Here is an 18,121-nt window from a genome sequence, read left to right as displayed (position 1 = left end):
GAGCGTTTGAAAAATTTCTACCCGTCGAATCTGGGATCCGATTGGAATTTCCCGTCATCAATTTTGCACGGGAATTCAAAACTTTTTTGCGTGAAGGGCATTCCCAGAAATTGGATTTATGATTGCCCCCACAATTTGTGCATTTAAATTTATTGGAATCTTCTCTCACAGGACATGCGTCCTTGGCGTGAGAGGTTCCACCACAAATCATGTATTTAGCATCCATGTGACAATGTTTGGTTCCATGATCCCACTTTTGGCACTTACGGCACTGGGTGGGGTTTTGGAAATTTCCCCCAGACCTGCGGAAATGTTCCCATGTAACACGGACATGGGACATAATACAGGCCTTTTCCAAACTTTTCATATTATTTAGTTCACTTTTGTTAAAATGAATTAAATAAAATTCTTGAGAAATGCCCCTCTGGGAAGTAATAGAGTGGGATTTCATTTTCATCTTAATTACTTGGACTGGTGAAAATCCAAGTAATTGAGCAATTTCAATTTTAATCTCATCCAGTGATTTGTCATCATTGGGGAGACCTTTCAAGACGACTTTGAACAATCGCTCAGTTTTGTCGTCGTATGTGAAGAATTTATGGCGCTTCTCAGTTAAATACTGAAGAAGACGTTTGCGATCGTCAAAAGATCCCGGCAAAACGCGGCAGTCACCCTTCCTAGCAATCTGAAATGAAACCTTGATCCCCTGAAGGTTACTCAAAATCTCATTCCGGAAGCCAGAAAACTCGGCAACAGATACCCCAATTGGCGGAATCCGTTGTTTCTTCGCATGAATCGAATCACCTGGGCTAGAGGAAGATTCGATTTGCTCAATTTCATCATTAATCAAATCGAACTGATTGCTCAGTTCGATAGGAGAAGAAACAATGTCAACATTAGATTTAGAAGGAATATCTGAAGTCTCCAGCTTCCTTCTATTTTTTCCGCGCTTGGGCAGGACGGTCTTAAAACCTTGTTTCTTTGAAGGAAGTGAAGAATTCAGAAACTCCCCCTTCCTCTTGTTTTTATTAATGCTCATTGCTGAGCGTGGAGACGTGACCTTCTAAGAGGGTTTTTTCCAGAACGGTGTCCCTGCAGGATTACCACCGCTTGTCGGAATTTTACTTCCGCAAACGGGTCCAACGTAAAACGAAGGCACGGGTCCTTGCAAAGATCGTAACGGGATCAGTGGGTACAAATAGCGCTGAGAAGCACTGTTGAAATTAAAATAGCTTCGGGTAGTATTAAAAACTTCCTTCCGCAAAGAGAGAAAGAACCGCACAGCACGAAAGCACGATGCGGTCTGAAAACTGGTCGGTAATACCGGTTTCGGTACTACCGGTTAGACCAACCGAATCAGCAGTACCTATTTCACAACAAAATCACCACCAATTGGAAAAAAAATTGTTCTACAGAAATTTGAACTATTTTCCCTTTGCCCTTTTCCCGGTGTATCTTATAAAATGTGTCATCAGCGAAGAGGAGGAATGCCAGATTTAAAATAATGGTGGATCCACTATATTGTTTATTTCTCTACAATAAAAAAAAATACAAAAATATAGCTTACATTGGTGTTCTATTCATTAACTCTCATAAGTTAGAACATGTTTCCTATACTGTCGTGCGGGGCTTCTTTTGAGTCCGGGGACTACTTTGAAATTATGATTTTCTAAAAAAGGTAAACGAAAAAAAATACAGAAACAAAAAGTTGCCATTTCAACAATCGACAAGCATCTCGACGATTGTTGATAGTGGCAATTTGATTTTAATTTATGTTATAATTCCGGTTTCAAAATTACCAATGTAGCCCCCGATTTCCGAAGAAGCCCCGCACGACGATTGTGAAACTACAAGGATGCTAATTCACTTATTGGCTCGCAGGATTTCTGACTCCCAGCGCATCGGCAACCTTTCTGTACATATTAAAACGTCTAATTGCACCGGAACTGCCCGGTGGCTCCAAACCACCGTTGATCGCTTTTGTCGTCAAACCAAAATTATTATCAGCAGGACCTCCTTTTGGGCGAACGCGCGTCTCCCAGAACCACACTGAAACGCGCATCGACATATCCACACTATTCGACACAAAATCAGGATTGTTAACCAGTCGATCATCTTTGAAAATGTCCCACGAAGCATCCCTATAATTGTAGTCGTGAGTCAGTTGAAGATAACCCCGGCCGTAGTAGCTGGTGCTTCCATAGTCGTAGCCGCGTCCCCTTCCGGTTTCAACGCGATGCTGGAAGCCACCGCTCTCGTGAATCAGCTGGGCAATAAACATTGCTGCTTCGTTCTTATTGCTGATAGACCCATTGATGTGCTTGACGATGGTCTGGGCTTCATCGTAACCCAACGAGCTATAACCGCACGCTTGTAAAGCTGTGTTCAACTCATCAGCGCTGACCATGGTTGGAGATTTACTATCGACCACAAACTGAACCGTCTTAAATGACCACCTGAACTGAACTGGCGCTCATTTGGTATTCGGTCGGCTGCTTATATTCAGCAGATTTCATATATGTATGCAATACAATGTGTGTACAATGGTTGCGAAATCCGCACGATACGCGGAACTGCATATGAATCATAAAAATTAAACATGGCAAGGAATAGCCAAGTTACTGAAATATTTTCAAATGTTATGATATTCCGAAAATGATTCATTAAGTACACGAAATGCAATCAACACTATAAATCAATCAAAACATTTCAAGAAAAAAAATTGTCGTCTGCAATTTATTAAATGAATATATTACGAGTATAATCAAAAGCATAACCTCATATTTCGAACCATTTTTTTAATAGACAACGTTATAATGTTTTTTTTTTGATTATTTTGAAAATCGCATCCCATATCTTTCTATGGACATTTTCTCATAATTTGCACTTTCTCCTGAATTCAGCACTCCAGTGCTCAGAAATGGCATTTCAGTTTCAATGTTCCAGAAACAATTATTGTTTCTGATTTAGATTTAGTGATTAACGTTTTCCATATAAAAGTAAGTGGATTACTCAAGCACCCGCATTGCATCTTTCTGTTTTTATTCCAACGAGCCAACGCTATCAGCAGCAGTAGGAATTAATAATAATCCAGAAATCCGCTCATTCCACGAAAATGAAGGTATTATAATTTCTTCGAATTTTCTATTTTCTGTTATCGATAATAATAATTTGAATTAAAGCAGGTGTTGTTCGTATTGTGTCAAAACCGATTGTAAGAACTAATGAATTTTAGGTCTGATGACTCTTTGTATTATCCATTTTGTAGCATCTTATCTGATAGAGTGCCACAAGATTGTTCAACGATAGATGTAGGGATAGAGTAATGATGAATATATATATAAACTGAATAAAAGGGCATATACATTGGTCATGAGTGCCAGATGTGAGAGCGGAGTTAGCTTTCAGCTTTGTGGTGTATTTCGCGGAAAGAAGTAATGCTTCCGAACTGCTGGGGACGACTGATTCGGATGAAGCCGTCTCCACCGAACACGACATTGGCCAAGTCGGTTTGCTATGACCTAAGGGTATGCGATAACACACTTTTTCCTAACGAAACGAAACGAAACGAAATTCAAAATGTCTATGTTGATTCGGATCGAAACGAAACGAAATATAGATTTCTTTCGAGACTCCGAAACGATACGAAATCAAGATTCATTAAATTCGAAATTTTTCGAAACGAAACGAAACTTTAATTTTTTTTTTCGCGGAATTTTTATTAAAATGGTTTTACATTATGTACGCGATTCTGATTTCACTTTTTCGTAGTCGAATAACTGTTTTGCGACCAAAGAAGTTATAATAACAGAAGAGGCATTCTGTGATAAATCGCCTTATTAAGGCAATACCCCAGCATTTGTGCCGCTTTCAAATGAATTCAACGTGGAGCGTGTGCACCCGAATCTGATCAATTTTATATCAGTTTCATATTAAGTATATAAGTATATAAAAATAAAGAAACTGTGGGATTTTTCATATACGGATTTAAATTTCGTTTAAAACCTTAGTTCACTTAGCAATTATGTAATTATGCTGAAGCATACTTCATATTTGTAGGGATTGAGAGGGGTATGAGTAAATATATTGACTAAATAAGAGACCATATAGTCATGAGCACTAGATGCTAGAGGTGACAGTTCAACGAAGTGAGCATTCAGTTTTGTGATGTATTTCGCGGGAAGCAGTTATGCTTCGGAGCTGCTGCGGATCGAGCAGCAGCTGGAGACGGCTGATTCGGATGCAGCTGTCTCCTAAGGACACGACAATGGCCAAGTCGGTAGGATATGATCAGTGGCGCTCCCGAAATTATACGCTCGGTCGCAAGTGGAGAAAAAATCGGAATCGCGAGTGCTTGTTTTGTTTGGAAAAAAAATACACGGTAACGCAATAATAATGAAATTTCGTTTGTGACAATTATGACACTGGAAAAAAATGTGTTTGAAAAAAATGTGACACAATAAAACATATTTTTCTTAAAAAGGTAAATTTCTCATTCGAGACAACCAGAAATTTTATTTGATTATATATTATTTGTATATCGCATGGAAGATATTTATGTGTGCGCTGATTAACAAAGTGGATTAAATCTATATAGATTTCAAAGTGTGTGTGAACTAGACAATAATTTTCCGAAAGGTAATCCCTGATAGGGTAAACAATCATTCCCCGAGAGGGTATCCCTGATAGGGTGAACAATCATTCCCCCGAGAGGGTATCCCTGATAGGGTAAACAATCATTCCCCCGAGAGGGTATCCCTGATAAGGTAAACAATCATTCCCCTGAGAGGGTACACAACAATTCCCAAGACAACAAGAGAGTAAACAATCATATCGGTATCCCTGATAGGGTAAACTATCATTCCCCCGAGAGGGTAAATAATAATTCCCCCGAGAGGGTAAACAATAATTCCCCCGAGAGGGTATCCTGTATTCCGAGATCAGTAGTTGATTTGAGTTCAGTGTTAGAAAATGTAAACAAAGAGAGAATCATGTAAGCAATGAGTAACGTAGAATATTGTTGACGATTTGTTTCTGATTTTGATGCAAGATTGATGTTCTAGAGCCTGGTAAGTTCTATCCATGACTGCATTCCGAGATCAGTAGTTGATTTGAGTTCATTGTTAAAAAATGTAAACAAAGAGAGAAACATGTAATCAATGAGTTACGTAGAATATTGTTGGCGAATTGTTTCTGATTTTAATGCAAGATTGATGTTCTAGAGCCTGGTAAGTTCTATCCATGACTGCATTCCGAGATCAGTGGTTGACTTGAGTTCAGTGTTAGAAAATGTAAACAAAGAGAGAATCATGTAAGCAATGAGTAACGTAGAATATTGTTGACGATTTGTTTCTGATTTTGATGCAAGATTGATGTTCCAGAGCCTGGTAAGTTCTATCCATGACTGCATTCCGAGATCAGGACAGTCGCGATTCGCTGGTTGGGATCACGACCACGACCTCGGCCCAACTAACGAATTCGATTTTTTAGTTTGGTCAACTGACAGCCATTTGAACACGTGTATTTCGACATGAACATCACAAATGATGTCCAGTGACGCTCAATCCCGTTTTCTGTGTTTACATTGAATTTTGACGTACGGTTGCTTTTTAGTTGGGCCATGGCCCAGCCAGCGGAGGCCCAACTAAAAAGTGACCCAAGTATTAAGATCCCAACCAGCGAATCCCGACTGTAGTTGATTTGAGTTCATTGTTAAAAAATGTAAACAAAGAGAGAAACATGTAATCAATGAGTTACGTAGAATATTGTTGGCGAATTGTTTCTGATTTTGATGCAAGATTGATGTTCTAGAGCCTGGTAAGTTCTATCCATGACTGCATTCCGAGATCAGTGGTTGACTTGAGTTCAGTGTTAGAAAATGTATACAAAGAGAGAAACATGTAAGCAATGAGTAGCGTAGAATATTGTTGATGATTTATTTTTGATTTTAATGCAAAATTGATGTTCTAGAGCCTGGTAAGTTCTATCAATGAATGCATTCCGAGATCAGTGGTTGATTTGAGTTCAGTATTAGAAAATGTAAACAAAGAGAGAAACATGTAAGCAATGAGTTACGTAGAATTTTGTTGATGATTTATTTCTGATTTTGATGCAAGATTGATGTTATAGAGACTGGTAAGTTCTATCCATGACTGCATTCCGATATCAGTGGTTGAAATGAGTTCAGTGTTAGAAAATGTAAACAAAGGGAGAAACATGTAATCAATGAGTTACGTAGAATATTGTTGACGATTTATTTCTGATTTTGATGCAAGAATGATGTTCTAGAGCCTGGTAAGTTCTATCCATGACAGCATTCCAAGATCAGTGGTTGACTTGAGTTCAGTGTTAGAAAATGTAAACAAAGAGAGAAACATGTAATCAATGAGTTACGTAGAATATTGTTGACGATTTATTTCTGATTTTGATGCAAGAATGATGTTCTAGAGCCTGGTAAGTTCTATCCATGACAGCATTCCAAGATCAGTGGTTGACTTGAGTTCAGTGTTAGAAAATGTAAACAAAGAGTAAGAACAAAGTCAGCAAAGACTGGGGTGGAATATTGTTGATGATTTGTTCCTGATTTGGATGCAAGATGCCTGGTAAACTCTATCCATGACTGCATTTTGAAATCGCTGAAATCAGTGGTTTACTTGAGTTTAGTGTTAGAAAATGTAAACAGATAGTTTGAACTTGTAAGCAAGGATTTGCCTAGAATATTGTTGATTTTTTTCTTCTGTATTTGGTGTAAGATTGATGTTCTTGGGCATTATAAAGCAGATCAAAATAATAATAATAAAATTTTAAAAGAGTAGAGCAGCAGGAAGATGTAGGGATTGAGAGGGGTATGAGTAAATATATTGACTGAATAAGAGGGCATATAGTCATGAGCACTAGATGCGAGAGGTGAAAGTTCAACGAAGTGAGCATTCAGTTTTGTGATGTATTTCGCGGGAAGCAGTTGTGCTTCGGAGCTGTTGCGGATCGAGCAGCAGCTGGAGGCGGCTGATTCGGATGCAGCTGTCTCCTAAGGACACGACAATATTGTCTTGTCAGCGTGGTTTTATAGTATTGACTTAGTCAAAATTAGAAAATGAATGCTTAGATTTTATTGAATATTAGATATTTTTATTAAGTGGGATACTCACTGATGTATCCACATCTGCCAGGCGTATTGGCGGATAGAGAATTGATATTACTAGACCAACATTTGAAAAGGGTGTATCAGCCAAAATTTATTCCATCTTATTCTTTCGTCTACATATATAGCATACATTTGCTCACTAGAAGAATCCTGTGCACCTTTCTAAAATGCACAAAGTTATGTATTTCAGATTGAATTTCACAGACCCTTAGTCATATACACAATCGGCTCGACAAACTGAGCTATTGTCTGCGTGTCCTTAGCATATGAGAACAGCTGTTATGGTCAGTATGAACTGAAAGCAATCATAAGTAAAGAACTTTCAGCAATTTTAATGATCTTTCAACCCGTTCTGGTTTTTTTAGCAAATTACATGCGACGATCTAGGAATGCCCACAAATCTGCAATGTTCCTTACATTATTGTGCAAACAGTTAAAGAAGAGCTTGTTAGCTTAATTGACAGTACACATCGTAGTTTCTAATAATGATTGGCCGAGAAACAGCAAATATGCACAGCTCACCAAGTAATATTCTTGGAACACAAAAAAGTTATTCTTATTGTATACTTGCTTCAGAGTTTCCAATTCATGACCAATAACGATGCTGGTCAAGTGCTTATAGTCAATTTAGGATCAAGAGAGGAAAATTAGTTTAACACTCATTGCTGTAAGAGACCGAGGAATGCGGGAACGGGAAAGGAATCGTTGGTTAGTTGAGAAGGTAATTCATGTGAAACCCCTTGATAAGCGACAACATATTTAGCGCCGTAGCGTGTAGTTGGCCAGGTTGGCCCCCGCCAAGGGCACCAGCTCTCAAGGTGGCATCGAAATCAAGAATTGACCTCTGACGTTTGTTACCGCGATAAGGGTTTTCGAAATAGGCAATCAATGTTCTTGATTGGAGTTTGAAACTTTACAACATTTATTACTCCATCGAATATAAGAACAACGATATTCGGTGTGATGTGCTTTATTCTACGACTGGTAGACGACTAACTCAACTATCCTACGGCTTTAAGGTCTGAGGGAAGGGTTTTCCGTTAAAAAAGCACGTGGTAGCACTCTCTGAGAGAGAAAATTGCCCAATTCAGCCCGCCAGAATTATGCTGTCAGTGTCGCCAAAATTATTTTATCATTATGCAGTTTACAATTGCTTGAAAATTTGCCGTAAACGGAGAACAAAAGGAATTGGCAACAATGGGGAAGAAATTTATCACTCATGCAGTGGTTCGGCGAGAGAACAGCAGCAGCGCCGACCAATCACGCAATGAGGAAATCAAAATAAACAAACTCCAGCTGGTTTTGGAAAATGAAAACATGAGCCGTTTCTAGAACAACATTAGAAAATATCGTGAGAGGATTTCTGTACAAGGTTTCCACACAAGCTTGGAAAAGTATTTGGGTGATAACAGTGGTGCTGGTGTAAGTAAGACAAATAAGACAAATAAGACAAATAAGACATATAAAACAAATAAGACGAATAAGACAAATAAGAAAAATAAGACAAATTAAACAAATAAGACAAATAAGATAGATAAGACTAATAAGAAAAATAAAGTAAGTTTCTCCAGGAATTCCTTCGGAAGTTTCTCCAGGAATTCCTTCGGAAGTTCCTCCAGGAATTCCATCGGAAGTTTCTCCAGGAATTTTTTCGGAAGCTCCTCCAGGAAATCCTTCGGAAGTTTCTCCAGGAATTCCTTCGGAAGTTCGAATTCCTGAAAGAACCTCCGAAGGATTTCCTGGAGAAATTTCCGAAGGAATTCCTGGAGGAACTTCCGAAGGAAATTCTGGAGGAACTTCCGGAGGAATTCCTGGAGGAACTTCCGGAGGAATTCCTGGAGGAACTTCCGGAGGAATTCCTGGAGGAACTTCCGGAGGAATTCCTGGAGGAACTTCCGGAGGAATTCCTGGAGGAACTTCCGGAGGAATTCCTGGAGGAACTTCCGGAGGAATTCCTGGAGGAACTTCCGGAGGAATTCCTGGAGGAACTTCCGGAGGAATTCCTGGAGGAACTTCCGGAGGAATTCCTGGAGGAACTTCCGGAGGAATTCCTGGAGGAACTTCGGAGGAATTCCTGGAGGAACTTCCGGAGGAATTCCTGGAGGAACTTCCGGAGGAATTCCTGGAGGAACTTCGGAGGAATTCCTGGAGGAACTTCCGGAGGAATTCCTGGAGGAACTTCCGGAGGAATTCCTGGAGGAACTTCCGGAGGAATTCCTGGAGGAACTTCGGAGGAATTCCTGGAGGAACTTCCGGAGGAATTCCTGGAGGAACTTCCGGAGGAATTCCTGGAGGAACTTCCGGAGGAATTCCTGGAGGAACTTCCGGAGGAATTCCTGGAGGAACTTCCGGAGGAATTCCTGGAGGAACTTCCGGAGGAATTCCTGGAGGAACTTCCGGAGGAATTCCTGGAGGAACTTCGGAGGAATTCCTGGAGGAACTTCCGGAGGAATTCCTGGAGGAACTTCCGGAGGAATTCCTGGAGGAACTTCCGGAGGAATTCCTGGAGGAACTTCCGGAGGAATTCCTGGAGGAACTTCCGGAGGAATTCCTGGAGGAACTTCCGGAGGAATTCCTGGAGGAACTTCCGGAGGAATTCCTGGAGGAACTTCCGGAGGAATTCCTGGAGGAACTTCGGAGGAATTCCTGGAGGAACTTCCGGAGGAATTCCTGGAGGAACTTCCGGAGGAATTCCTGGAGGAACTTCCGGAGGAATTCCTGGAGGAACTTCCGGAGGAATTCCTGGAGGAACTTCCGGAGGAATTCCTGGAGGAACTTCCGGAGGAATTCCTGGAGGAACTTCCGGAGGAATTCCTGGAGGAACTTCCGGAGGAATTCCTGGAGGAACTTCCGGAGGAATTCCTGGAGGAACTTCCGGAGGAATTCCTGGAGGAACTTCCGGAGGAATTCCTGGAGGAACTTCCGGAGGAATTCCTGGAGGAACTTCCGGAGGAATTCCTGGAGGAACTTCCGAAATAATTCCTGGAGGAACTTCCGGAATAATTCCTGGAGGAACTTCCGGAGGAATTCCTGGAGGAACTTCCGGAGGAATTCCTGGAGGAACTTCCGGAGGAATTCCTGGAAGAACTTCCGGAGGAATTCCTGGAGGAACTTCCGGAGGATTTTCTGGAGGAACTTCCGGATGAATTCCTGGAACTTCCAAAGGAATTCCTGGAGGAACTTCCGAAGGAATTCCTGCAGGAACTTCCGAAGGAGTTTCTGGAATAACTTCCGAAGGAATTCCTGGAGGAACTTCTGAAAGAATTCCTGGAGGAACTTCTGAAAGTATTATTGGAAGAGCTTCTGAAAGAATTCCTGGAGGAACTTCCGAAAGAATTACTGGAGGAACTTTCGAAGACAATTTCTGGAGGAACTTCCGAAGGAATTGCTGGAGGAACTTCTGAACGAATTCCTCCGGAAGTTCCTCCAGGAATTCCTCCGGAAGTTCCTCCAGGAATTCCTCCGGAAGTTCCTCCAGGAATTCCTTCGGAAGTTCCTCCAGCAATTCTATTCGAGGTTGTTCAGGAATTCCTGCAGAAGTTCTTCCAAGAATTCCTTCGGAAGTTCCTCCAGTAATTCCTTCGGAAGTTCCTCCAGAAATTCCTTCGGAAGTTCCTCCAGAAATTCCTTCGGAAGTTCCTCCAGAAATTCCTTCGGATGTTCCTCCAGAATTTCCTTCGGAAGTTCCTCCAGGAATTCCTTCGGAAGTTCCTCCAGGAATTCCTTCGGAAGTTCCTCCAGGAATTCCTTCGGAAGTTCCTCCAGGAATTTCTTCGGAAATTTCTCCAGGAAATCCTTTGGAAGTTCCCCCAGGAATTCCTTCGGAAGATCCTCCAAGAATTCCTTCGGAAGTTCCTCCAGGAATTCCTTCGAAAGTTCCTCCAGGAATTCCTTCGAGACTTCCTCAAGGAATTCTTTCGGAAGGAATTCCTGGAGGAACTTCCGAAGGAATTCCTGAAGGAACTTCCGAAGGAATTTCTGGAGGAACTCCCGAAGGAATTCCTGGAGGAACTTCCGAAGGAATTCCTGGGGGAACTTCCGGCGGATTCTGAAGGAACTTCTGGAGGAATACCTGGAGGGACTTCCGTAGGAATTTGTCTTGTTTATCTTATTTGTCCTATTTGTCTTAGTTGCTTTATTTGACTTATTTGTCTCATTTCTTTTATTTTGATTATTTGTTCTATTTGTCTTATTTGTTTTATTTATTTTCGATTGTTTATCTCATCAAATTCCTATATTTGATTTCAATTCATATATTTGGTATCCTCGTGTTCACAAATAGGAATACGCTTTTTTCTAGTGTCTGTGTCACGCTAGATACAAAGTTGACGGACTTTCTACCGCTCTCATCGCTCCTTTCCTGCCGTGCGCATCAAGAAAATATGCTATTGGCTGCTCTCCCAAAATGCTAACTTTTGTATGGAATTTAAAAAACTTGGTTAAAATAAAAAGAGCTTCCTTCAAAATTTATTGCGGTGACATATACTTTTCATTACATCAAAATGATGGTTGGAAAAATTCAAAAATTTTGTCAGTTGGGTTTTGCGAAATTCGGTTCCTTTGTGCCTCAAATCATTTGAGAGAGGTACTGAGAAGCGAAAATTTCAGTTCTACAATAGTTCAGTATTTAGAGCCTAATTCAAAATTGGGAAAAAGTAGGACCAGGAACAAATGTAGGAACATTCCTTGCTAAATTTCAAAGAGATTGTCAGTTTGGATAAGCAAAATTCGTTCCCAATTCCGAGTTACAGACATTTTAGTACGAAAATAGCACTCCAACGCGAGAGAGCTTCCCTCAGACCTTAACATATACAGCGGGTAGATGAGAAGATAGAGAATTATCTTATTCGTACCTATGGATCGTATAATTTTCGACAGATCATCGGTGGATGCTGCGACGAGTTATCGAATATGAATGATGGAACGAGTACACTAGATCACTAGAAATCGAGCAGTTAGGCTGGCGCAGAAATTCACGTTATGCTTGAACAACGTTCTTGAAGAACCCATATGTTTGGTGCCTCTTAGTATTTTTAAAATTTAAAACAAAAAATCGAAGTGATGTTTTCCAAGATTGGCCTATCATTTGCCCGACTTTAATGGAATATCGGATGAGTTTTCAGGCCGGTTCACACGTGCAGGTTTTTGTTTTCAATTTTTAAAATAGTTAGAGGCTTTAAAAAATATGAGTTCTTCGAGAAAGTTGACCTTAAAAAGTCAAAGAATCAACTGAGACAAAAAAATCCCTCTCAAAACAAAAATCAAATAAAGAACTGCACGTGTGAACCAGCCTGAAAAAAATCACCCGGAGTTCGTTGAAAGTCTGGCAAATGCAAGGCCTAACTTGAAAAACAGCACCTTTACGATTTTTGTTTTAAATTTCAAAAATACATGAAGGCGTAAAAAAATATGGGTTCTTTGGGAAAATTCACCTTAACCCTTGTGTGGCCGGCTGGGTACCCGGGTACCTTTTTGGAATTCAATTAGCGATATATAAATGAATTTTCATAGTAGGAGGTTGAAACTCTGTCATATCCACAATAGTGACGGCCAAAATCGATTGTACGGGTTAACTGAAATTTTGATTAAGGAGGGGTGGAGGGAGGGGTTCCGACATTTTTTTACCCTTTAAATGGCCGGCAGGGTACCCGGGTAACCACGAAACTAAAATGCTTATATCTTTGGAAATTTTTAACCGTTTTCAACCGTTTTGGGCTCATTCGATTCAGAATTTTGTCCTTTATCATTGGACCGGTCCGATCCCTCGGATCACCGGGAAATCCGGATTTCTAGGGACATGTCCTGCATAGATTATACTGATCGTGGATATCGGTAGGTAATCAGCAACATGGGTATCAAACTTCTTGATATTTCATCAGCAGGTTGATTTTTATTGATTTGGGTCGATCAGACGTGCAGATCTTCAGTTGGCCATTCCAGAACAGGTTCCTCGAGGGGTCATAGGTGGCCATGAACAATTTTGAAGGGAACATCAACAATATGGGTATCAAACTTCTTGAAATTATTTCTAGCGTGTGTTCTTGACAAGTTGACTCCAGAGTGGCCATTTTGGTACAAGTTTCCCGGGTGGGGAAGGGGGGGGGGGTTTGTATTTGTTTAAGGTTGGCCAAAAACATTTCTCATTGGATCCCCAACAATATGGATGTCAAAATTCTTGAAACTTCCACATTAGACTGTTGTTTATTATATTGGTTCCAACAGATGTGTGAAAATTTGAGTGGCCATTTCGGAACAGGTTCCCAGTGGGGCCAAGAATGGTCATAATTTTTTACAATGGAACCTCAACAATATGGGCATCAAACTTCTTGATATTGCCTCAGCAGTTTATTTCTGATTGTTTTAGAGCCACCAGACATGCTGACTTTATAGTTTCTATTCCAGGACAGGTTCCCCGTAGGGTCTTAAGTGGCCATAAATACTTGTCAATATAGAGGGAATGACGGCTTTGGCAGGTTTTGTTCTATTATTGGCAGGGGGTTTTTTATGACTGACTAACTCAAATTTGGCCTAAACATTCTTTGCATATCAAAGAATATTGTGGCCAAATTTCATAAAATTTGGTTGACAAAAACCCCCCTGCCAATAATAGAACAAAACCTGCCAAAGCCGTCTTTTCCCCTGAATAAATATAAATAAAAAAAAGAAAGCTGCAGTTTTTATAATCCGTGTGTTGAGTGCAAAATCATTGCAAGGACCACCCTTTGACACCAGAAGGCAACTAAGTGGACCACCGAAAGCTCCAAAACATCCGGAGAAGCTGCCGATTCTTAAAGGTTATCCTAGAGAACTGAGACTTTTTAGAATTTTAGTGTTGTAGCAATAAGCGAGCAAAATCAATACAAGGACTACTCATTCATCCCGGATGGCCACTAAGTGGTTTTTAGAAAGTGCTGGAATATCAGGATGACCAGGTGTAAAAGATTATATTTTGAAGTTGCAATTTTTTTTATAAATCTATTGTTGGCGGAATACCAATTCTGGAAATCCGTCCTAGAAACTATTACTTGTTGTAGCATTGTGAGAGTAAAATCATTGCATGAACAACGCATTGACCACCATTGGTCATCTGACACTGAAGGTCCGGAAACCCATAGTAAAGACAAATTCTTGAAAATCGTCCTAGAATACAGTAGTTTGTTATGAATGTGAGAGCAAAACTCCGCTAAATGGTCCTCCGGGTACTCCGGAACATTCTGAGAAAAGGGCCAATTTTTAAATTCATCCTCGTAAACCGTACTGTTTCACAAAACGATTTATGCATCAAAATAAGACCAATATCATTTCAAGAGCCGAACGTTGACCCCGGGAGGCCACTAAGAGGTGCTCCAGAAGATCCGGAATAGCCGAAAAGGTAATCAATTCTAGAAACTCGTAGCTGTGTGCGATCAAAATCAATTCGAGAATCATTCATTGACACCGTGTGGCCGTTAGGTGAGCATCTAGAAGCTTCGGAACTTTCGAAGATTTGCCAATTTTTAAGTCGTCCTAGAAAGTTGTGAGTTTTAAAAAATCGCTTGTTGAGAAATGTGAGAGCATAATTGATGCAATCTAAACGGATAGCCACAATACATCCAATAATGCTGCGACTTTCAATAAATCCTTCGTTCACTTCAAGTGATGGGATAAAATGGGATAGTACGAAATCGTCTTATGACGAGTGAAGACACTCCACTAGAAGCTCTAAACAACCTTTGACTGACATATTGTAGAGCTCCACAATTGTCAATCTTGGGTGATGTTCCTCCTGTTTTCATAAACGTTTAGGGTTTCCAGGTCCGATTCCACCGCGTGCAGCAGCTAGCGTGTTCGTGGCCTTCAGCGAAGCCACTGGCCTCTATCCGGATCTCTGGTGAATATTGATTCTGCTATTCTTTCTTCCGACATTCGCACTAAGTGACCGGCAAATTTCGTTTCCAATATTCGAGGAAGCCCCTATTCGCAGCAGCAATACGTCTTTTCACTTCACAGGAAACGTTATTGTCACATGTCAAATGTCATGTGTTCAAAGATAAACAAATTCTTCAACAACTTCCCCATCAAGCACTACCTCAGCACTAACACCAATAGGTCTACCTTTATCTTTACCCGCAACCATGTACTCCGTCTTAGTAGAGTCGATGATTTAGCCTATCTTCACCGATTTCCTCTTGATTATGGCAAAAGCCTCAACTACTGCCCTGCGATCGAATGTAGTCAATGTCGTCCGCAAAGATCAGGAGCATATGCGACCATGTGATGATAGTGTCATTATTCTGTACACCAGATCTCCTAATCACCCCCTCGAGTGCAATATCTATATACATAAAAATGAATTTCTGTCTGTCTGATCCTTATAGACTCCTAAACTACTGAACCGATCGGCTTGAAAATTTGTATGCAGCTGTTTTTGGGGCCGGGAAAGGTTCTTTAGATGGTTCAAGACCCCTCCCTTCTTTGGAAAGGGGGCTTCCATACAAATGAAACAGAAATTTCTGCGAAACGAAGTTCGTCGGGTCTGCTAGTTTACAATAAATTTGAAAGCGCATCGCTCTGCTTCAATCTCTCCACGGTCACAAACGCGGTTGATACGTCGTCTGCAACCCGAATACTTTATTTCGAGCCATCAAGCGTTGCACGTATCATCGTAATCAGCTTCGCCAGAGAACCATGTTCAGACATTATCTGCCACAGCTAATTTCTTTTCACTGAATCGTACGCTGATTTGAAATCAATAGTCAGATGGTGAGTCTGCAAGTTGTACTCCCGAAATTCATCAAGGATCATCTTCAGGCTAAACATCTCATCCGTCGTTGATCGGCCTTCACGGCCATCCAGGTAGATTTTGAAACTAGAACGAAGAAACTGATAAGACTAGCCAGTTTCTTCATCTACTGAGGGAGCGCATCTAGTTACAGATTTTTTTTTTCACACAGATTATCAGTGGATTCAGAATGCAAGTCAATGTAGAGAAGGGGGATGAAACGATGATGCAATCACTCGCCCACTGCAAGCCGAATATACCTCTGCACTTGCCACGAGTTCGTACGGAATTACGGAAAAAAATTATTGGAATTTTCGGGTCAAGGTTCGAGAGGCAGAGGTCCGTCTTGGTTAACGAACTGCCATAGTTATAGATAGAGAGCAACTGATGGAATTTCTAATTGGATGTAGCTCTTTAGTTAATTTCGTTTTGATCGATTTATCTTCGACGAGTTCATGGTTGTAATGAAGGATGATTGCATCTTCTACCTGAAGTAAATATAAAATCAATGAAGAGAAATCGATCAATACAGTTACGCTCCTATGATTCTAAGCGCGAGCAAAGACTTATATACTGCTATTACAAACGATTTTCGAAAGTTTGTAGAACGAACTGCAATAATTGACCACTGCTCTGGATGTCCCTGCACTTCTGGAGCACCATTTGGGGACCACCAGGTAGCCCTTGCATTAATTTTGCTCTCACAACAAATGACGAATTTCAAGAATTAACTACTGCTCCGGATGATTCGGAGCTACCCAATGATAACTTAGTGTCCACCTGGAATCAATTGATGGCCCTGGACATTACTTTACAACGGATTGTTTATGAAAAAGGCTACTGACATACCCATTCTAAAGTTGGATTTTTCTTGATCCGAATAAATCCGATAGAGATTTGCCCCTTCCACCGGTCCATTCAGAGTTCAGAGAGTGGGAGCTCAATCGATAATATAATTTTTTCGAGCACAACTCCCTCAGAGAATTCATATGAGTGAATTTTAACTATTTTGAAAATTTAGAAAAAAAAAATGGAAAAGTTCTGTTTTTCAAGCTTAGCCTAACATTCGTTCGATTTTGAACCAACATCTAGCCAATCCTTTAGGACGATTTACACATGCAGCTCTTTTTCCGATTTTGTTTTCAATTTTCTAAATAGTTAGAGTCTTCGAAAGTATGTCTTCTTATGGGAAAGTTGACCTTGAACGAATGGAAGAATTTACTGAGGCAATAAAATAAGATACAATTTTTGACGAGGAAGGTCAATTATTCCAGCGGTTCTCAACCTGGGGTACATGTACCCCTGGGGGTACCTCCGTTGACTCCAGGGGATACCTCGGACAAGAACGCGTAATGGCGGATGTATTCCAATTCCAATAAAAACTTATTTATGAAGTTTTGGTAATTTCAAGAAGCTCGGAAGCCTCCTTTCAAGAGGCTCGGAAGCCTCCTTTCAAGAGGCTCGGAAGCCTCCTTTCAAGAGGCTCGGAAGCCTCCTTTCAAGAGGCTCGGAAGCCTCCTTTCAAGAGGCTCGGAAGCCTCCTTTCAAGAGGCTCGGAAGCCTCCTTTCAAGAGGCTCGGAAGCCTCCTTTCAAGAGGCTCGGAAGCCTCCTTTCAAGAGGCTCAGAAGCCTCCTTTCAAGAGGCTAAGGGCCTTCTTTCAAGAGGGTCAGGAGGCCCCTTTCAAGAGGCTCAGAAGCCTCCTTTCAAGAGGCTCAGAAGCCTCCTTTCAAGAGGCTCGGAAGCCTCCTTTCAAGAGGCTCGGAAGCCTCCTTTCAAGAGGCTCGGAAGCCTCCTTTCAAGAGGCTCAGAAGCCTCCTTTCAAGAGGCTCAGAAGCCTCCTTTCAAGAGGCTCAGAAGCCTCCTTTCAAGAGGCTCAGAAGCCTCCTTTCAAGAGGCTCGGAAACCTCCTTTCAAGAGGCTCGGAAGCCTCCTTTCAAGAGGCTCGGAAGCCTCCTTTCAAGAGGCTCGGAAGCCTCCTTTCAAGAGGCTCGGAAGCCTCCTTTCAAGAGGCTCAGAAGCCTCCTTTCAAGAGGCTCAGAAGCCTCCTTTCAAGAGGCTCAGAAGCCTCCTTTCAAGAGGCTCAGAAGCCTCCTTTCAAGAGGCTCGGAAGCCTCCTTTCAAGAGGCTCAGAAGCCTCCTTTCAAGAGGCTCAGAAGCCTCCTTTCAAGAGGCTCAGAAGCCTCCTTTCAAGAGGCTCAGAAGCCTCCTTTCAAGA

The 18,121-nt window shown here is 41.2% G+C and overlaps 2 protein-coding genes across 2 annotated transcripts in view; one reads left to right on the top strand and one right to left on the bottom strand.

The window, feature by feature from the left end:
• The window catches only part of LOC134206195 (sodium/calcium exchanger 3-like), a 593,875-nt gene that overhangs the window by 264,622 nt on the left and 311,132 nt on the right, over positions 1 to 18,121 (top strand).
• On the bottom strand, positions 1,502 to 2,468 carry LOC134205138 (uncharacterized). The gene has a single exon (XM_062680134.1). The coding sequence runs from the start codon at positions 2,405 to 2,407 to the stop codon at positions 1,868 to 1,870; it is 540 nt and encodes a 179-aa protein (XP_062536118.1). The 5' UTR covers positions 2,408 to 2,468; the 3' UTR covers positions 1,502 to 1,867.

The sequence above is a fragment of the Armigeres subalbatus genome, chromosome 1, assembly GCF_024139115.2.
Source record: "Armigeres subalbatus isolate Guangzhou_Male chromosome 1, GZ_Asu_2, whole genome shotgun sequence".
Classification (NCBI taxonomy): domain Eukaryota; kingdom Metazoa; phylum Arthropoda; class Insecta; order Diptera; family Culicidae; genus Armigeres; species Armigeres subalbatus.
Note: the sequence above shows the minus strand (reverse complement) of the source record. Positions and strands in the feature narration are given on the sequence as shown.